General features: G+C 38.0%; 1 protein-coding gene across 1 annotated transcript in view; it reads left to right on the top strand.

The window, feature by feature from the left end:
* Positions 1-6,291, top strand: part of NALCN (sodium leak channel, non selective) — a 338,653-nt gene that overhangs the window by 214,220 nt on the left and 118,142 nt on the right. Inside the window, exon 14 of the mRNA XM_011933944.1 lies at positions 991-1,065. Coding sequence (XP_011789334.1) covers positions 991-1,065 — 75 coding nt within the window. The remainder of the gene's footprint in view (positions 1-990; positions 1,066-6,291) is intronic.

Raw genomic sequence — 6,291 nt, 5'->3', positions numbered from 1 at the left:
ACTATGTTAAAAAAATTTCTCTAGTGTATTAGTTATCTATTGCTATGTAATAAATTACCCACACATTAGAAGCCTACCAGCAAATAGACGTTTATTATCTCAATGAGTTTCTTAAATTTGGGAATCTGAGACAGGCTTAGCTGGGTGTTTCTAGTTCAAAGTGTTAAGAGGTTGCAGTTGAGATGTTGTCTACAGCTGCAGTCACCTTGAAGTTTCACTAGGGCTGGAATGCCTGTTTCCAAAATGGGTCACTCCAGTGGCTGTTGGCAGGAGGCCTCAGTTCCTCACCACATGGACCTCTCCAAAGGGCTGCTTGAGCATCCTCACAACATAGTACCTGCTTCCATAACAGCAGGAGAGACCAAGGGTAAAGACACAGTGTCTTTTATTGCCTCGCCTCATAAGTCACACACAATCATTTCTGCAGCCTGCTGATGACACAGGCCAGCCATGTTCAGTGTGGAAGGGGACTACACAAAAGCATGAACCAGGAGTCTAGAACAATCTTGCAGAGTAGCTACCACAATGGGAATTTATAATGGCTGCATGTATCTTATCACATAAATCTGTATAACTGTATTGACTATTCATGCATGGTTGGGTGTCATTTCTAATATTTCCTTATTACAAACAACCCTCTAATAAGCACCTGTGTATATTCAGCTTTTCATCAACAGTTCAGATCAGTTTTTTAGAAAATAATCTCAGAAGCGGGATTGTTGAGTTCAAAAATATCTTAATTTCCTTTTTAAGTAAATTGGCTTCATAAAGCAAATTAGTATTTTATATTATTTCAATGAACATATGCATTTTATTTCATGTATTTGTGATAAATACCTTGAAATGTCTATGCAATGATTCATAACTGCATGTTTATCTTTCACTTAATGAATTCTATATTCAATATATTTTAGGTAGCTATATTATATATGTAACATTTTGATACTTATGGCATGTGGGTTTTTTCATTGTTATTTCACCATTTTATAGATCCTCCTGAGTTTGTTTGTTGCTGTTATTTTGGACAACTTAGAACTTGATGAAGACCTAAAGAAGCTTAAACAAGTAAGTAATGTGTGGGAGATTTAAAAAAAGCAAAAAAAGGGGGCAAACCATTTGCTTATAGGCAATATTAAAAGTTTGAGCTTCAAAGTAAAAATAAAATTTAATAAGTTAAGGCTATCCAAGGTGGTAAAATGGTGTTAAGTTTAACTTCTATCTAATACTAACAAGGGAAATTTTCTGTTACTCTGTAAATGTCCTAGGAATCGTTTTATTATTTTTGAATAACAGTAAGATGGGCAGAATATGGTCCATTGGATTTGAAGACTGTTCTCCTTCTGCCATTAAATGAAGGTTGTTTGGAAATGAGATACCTCAAGGCCATATTGCCATTTTGCATAATTATATGTAATACCCTTTATCATCATCATAAAAATATTACAATCAATCTACCTGGTCTCTAGACACTAAAGGAGAATTTAGTCTGGGTGCCCATAGTGAGTATAAGAAACAGAATAGAATAAATGATGAAATGTGGGCCCCGTTATGTATGAAAACAGACAGGATGTCATCATGGTGAAAAGTATACCCAAAAAAATGAAACTAGAAATAGGTGAATGCTATGTTCTTAATGGCAGGAGGATTACAGGTATAGTCAGTCATTCCCATAGTTTCTGTGGCATGGAGGATATTTGGCTTGAATATTTGGCTCTATCAAAGAGTACAGACCCTTTGAGAAGAAGAGCTTGCAAGAGAGTGGGACAATGGGTGGAATGTTCTTGTATCACCCTCTCCAACACTGAGAGAATAGTTGAGATGTTAACTACCACACTCTACCCAACTGTTAGAATGTTGACAGAACCACAGTTGTTATAACGTTAACAGAACCATGGCTCTTAAACTTTCTATTCGGAATTATAAGCAGGCCCTCCATGTTCAGAATTTTCCAAAGCTCTCTATTTTTAACAAAGCAAAAAGTATAACCTATTTAAAATTTTTTTTTATCGATCTCATGATCAGGTTAGGCATTTCATTGTATTACTCTTATCTTTAAAGCCTATGCTTTTAACAGAGGCTATCAATAAGGAAAAAAAATAAAACATTGTTATGAAGATTCCCACTCGGAGCATACCAAGAAAGATTTTGAGTTCTTTACCATCCTACAGCTACCCAGGCAAATGGGCATCTTCCCAGCTCTGCTGGAGATGATTTCTTCCACATCTTTTCACTCTGTGGCAGCAGTGATAGGTTCTTCAAATAAGAGTTGGGACATCCCTTTATGCCATCAATGAAAATACTTTGTGTGGCTTCTAGTTGCAGAAAAAATATCTAATAGGTGAATTCAAAATTGAAAGTGACCAGCCATATAATTAGACATGACCAATAAAATCTGCTGCTGTAGAACCACTGTAGTGCATGCTTTACAAATCTGGTATTTAGCTGTAGCTTTTCCTTCATGCCATGTTTATTATGCACAGATATGTACTATCCTCTGAGAGAGTACGTTACAATGTATATTCTATAGATAAAATTTAAAATATCCAATTTATTTCCAGCTAGTGCTACCGCCAGGTTCCATATGCTTTTAAATAACCATGTAACTCCGGCCCTCATTTGTAAAATAATTTTTCTGCTGGAAAGCCACAAAATAAACGTGTATGTAGCAATTTTTTCAGGACTATGAATTCAAACCTACGGATATTTTGCAGTGTTAATATTTTCACCATTGTAACTTATTTTTATATACATGTATATGCATAGCCTACTTACATTTTTTGTCATCTATATATCTAATGGTCACGACAGGCATTTCATATCTGACCCGAAGTAAAAACACCAACAATAATTCTTCCTGGACTATAAAGTTTTAATAAACTATATGGCTCTTCACTTCGAATAAATGTCATTATTTATAAAAGTGGCTTTTAATCACTTGCTAGATATTAGTGAAGCTTTGTGTTTCTGGAAATTCTGTATATCAGAATGAGTTATCCAATTGCACTAGCCTACAATTTGGACCATATGCTCTGGGTACTTGGGCTTTGAAAACTCCAATCATAACGCAGCAATTCCATTTTTGTTAGTACTTTTTACACTATTCTTTATTCATGGTTCGACTGAAACTACGTAGCTATTAAATTCTTCTATTAATTTCATACTTGAAACTCATTGAACCTGAAATTCATTAGAGCAAATATTATTAAACTAAGTTAAAGTGTTCCTGGTTAACTTTCTCTCGTTGTATGATTATGTTTTGTGTTTTCACTAGTTTTTAACAACTGTGTCATTTTTTATGCCCCTGATTTTTCTTATTTTCAATGATCTTGGCCTTTAAGGTAGGGCTCATTTGCATATTTTTAAGAACACACACATTCACGTGCGTGCACTTTCGTATATACGCGTAGTATTGTGGATACCTCAAACTTTAGACTGTCTTTTACAGATTCTTTTAAAAAACAGTAAAATTGTTACCCTAAATGTTTGTTTCAGTTGTCCATGTACAAATCCAGTCCTTAAGATTTAAACTTACATACTCTATTTTTACTATAACCAGATAGAGAGTAGAGTGGAGGAAATGTTCAAAAAAAGTGTTTGAGGCCGGGCGCGGTGGCTCAAGCCTGTAATCCCAGCACTTTGGGAGGCCGAGACGGGCGGATCACGAGGTCAGGAGATCGAGACCATCCTGGCTAACACGGTGAAACCCCGTCTCTACTAAAAATACAAAAAAAACTAGCCGGGCGAGGTGGCGGGCGCCTGTAGTCCCAGCTACTCCGGAGGCTGAGGCAGGAGAATGGCGTGAACCTGGGAGGTGGAGCTTGTAGTGAGCTGAGATCCGGCCACTGCACTCCAGTCCGGGCGACAGAGCGAGACTCCGCCTCAAAAAAAAAAAAAAAAGTGTTTGATTTTCTTAATGTTTCAAGTTTCAGAAAGCCCTATGCATTCCAAATTCCATCTTTGCTCCATTCAAACTTTTTGCTTCTTCTACCATTTCTGCCAGTCTGCAGATTCTGATAGCTATGGTGACATTGATTGAACCCTTGCTCAGTATCAAGTGTTTTGTGTTTTCACCTATTTTTCAAAACAGCCCATTCAATGCAGGTATTATTATTCTGTCCATCTTACAGATGAGGTAACTAAGACACAGAGAGGTTAAGTAACTTGCTCAAGGTTGCACAGCCAACAAATGTCAGAGCTAGAATTTGAACCTAGGCAATTTGGACCAAAAACCCACACTCTTAACCTCTAAACTGTATTGATTCAAACTAAAGCTATATAAAGGCCAAACATGAGTCATGCATACTGTTGAGACTCGTAGGACTGTGAATTATTTGTTTATAAATAATGATGTTGTAGATAACAAAGGCATCATCATATTCACCAAGTAACTGTTAGAATGAAGGACAGTTTCTGAGGAATAGCGGTGAATGCAGCAACCCAGTCATTAAAACTATCCAGATTAGTTCTTTGTTTCCTCTCAGAACCCAGAGGATCGAATCAGAGCCATGGGAGTGACAGCCTTGCTGCATGATGGCAAACACCACTCAAGGTGCCGTTTCTCAATGATCTTCTTGGAGTGATGCTCCTCCTCAGGCACCTACATAACAGGCTTAGCACAGCAACATTTTAGTGACTTTAATGTCTTTTCGTATCGATATGTTTTTAACTGTGTTAATATATAAAAGTTGGTTCATAGATTTTTTTCAATAGTAATAAAAGCCAGTGGCAGTTACCTCTAAAATGGGGGTATTGCCCGGGTGCAGGGGCTCACGCCTGTAATCCCAGCACTTTGGGAGGCCGAGGTGGGCAGATCACCAGGTCAGGAGATCGAGACCATCCTTGCTAACACGGTGAAACCCCGTCTCTACTAAAAATTCAAAAACAGAAAAATTAGCTGGGCATGGTGGTGGCACTTGTAGTCCCAGCTACTCGGGAGGCTGAGGCAGGAGAATGGCGTGAACCTGGGAGGCAGAGCTTGCAGTGAGTCGAGATCGCGCCACTGCATTCCAGTCTGGGTGACAGAGCGAGACTCCATTTCAAATAATAACAATAATAATAATAATAAATGAGGTTGTTGACATGCAGCACTCAGTAGGGCTCAACAGAGGAAGAGGAAGCAGCCCTCGTGCTGGGGAGAGGAGAGGCTGCCCTTAAGCTAAAGGTGTGAGATGGTGATAGAAAGTGAAAACATACTAGTGAAGAAATTATAATGGAAAAGAAGAAGTGTAGTAGAAAAACACCAGATATGAAATAAAGAGTATGAACATAACGCAGGGATAAAGGTGCAGGAATGTGGCAAAACCCAGAGTTAAGAATGTGAGTAAGTCAGTGGCCAAAAGTCAAAGCCCACCATGGCCTTCCCCTCAGAAGCTCCCTGAGGGCAGGCCTGGGCTGCATGATGGATTGTCGGTAGCACTGCACGTCTTTTCCCATTATTTTTCTATGCAACCTCCATGTGCATCAGAGGTGGTTTCTAGCCAAGGACTGCTGAGCTCTAGGGGTCCTCATGAAAAGCTATGGTGTCATTTTTAATACTTCAGGAAGCCGGAAAAGAATTGTGCATTTACTTAATATAAGCCCGCACCTGCTAAATAAAATGTCAAGTTTAATACTTGTAGCTGGAAATCTGAAAATTCTAAGTGGCAGCACGGTTTCCTTAATACTATAGTTCTGCAGTGTTTTCATATATACTTTGCTTTAAGCAAATTTGTTTAAAGCTACAATGAATTTCTTATTGCTTAATCAAGACATCTTGGCAGGAAAAGTGTTTAGGTTTTAGAATCCAGGGGAGAAAATAAAAGGGCTTTTTGGACACAAATTTTGAGAGGCTCTTATGTGTTTATTCCCATCACCCCCTCTCCAAGATATCACCAGTGTGTGCCGTGATGGTCACCTCTATGGCTTTTCCTTTGTCACTTCTCACAATTGTGTTCCAAAAACTCACCTCAATCATGTAACCATATGAAATTCCTCTCTTGCCTTCCCTGTGTGGTATATATAAGACACAACTGTTTGCTAATCGCAATAGGGCAGCGTAATCTTTTCATAGCTGCCATCATTTACATGACCCCCGTATTGAATTACATGGAAACTATATTTCTCTTTTCAGCATCCCCAAAAGCCAGTACGGAGACCTGGGAAAAATGTGTGTGTGTGTGTGTGTGTGTGTGTGTGTGTATTATTACATATATGTAATATATGTAACATGTATATCTCACACATTAAATACAAAAATGTTATAATTTTGTATTACATATATGTAATAACTATACATATATGTATATATTAAAT

The sequence above is a fragment of the Colobus angolensis genome, unplaced genomic scaffold (genome assembly GCF_000951035.1).
Source record: "Colobus angolensis palliatus isolate OR3802 unplaced genomic scaffold, Cang.pa_1.0 Scaffold13, whole genome shotgun sequence".
NCBI lineage: Eukaryota > Metazoa > Chordata > Mammalia > Primates > Cercopithecidae > Colobus > Colobus angolensis.
The sequence above is the reverse complement of the archived record's forward strand: the minus strand, read 5'-3'. Positions and strand labels throughout refer to the sequence as shown.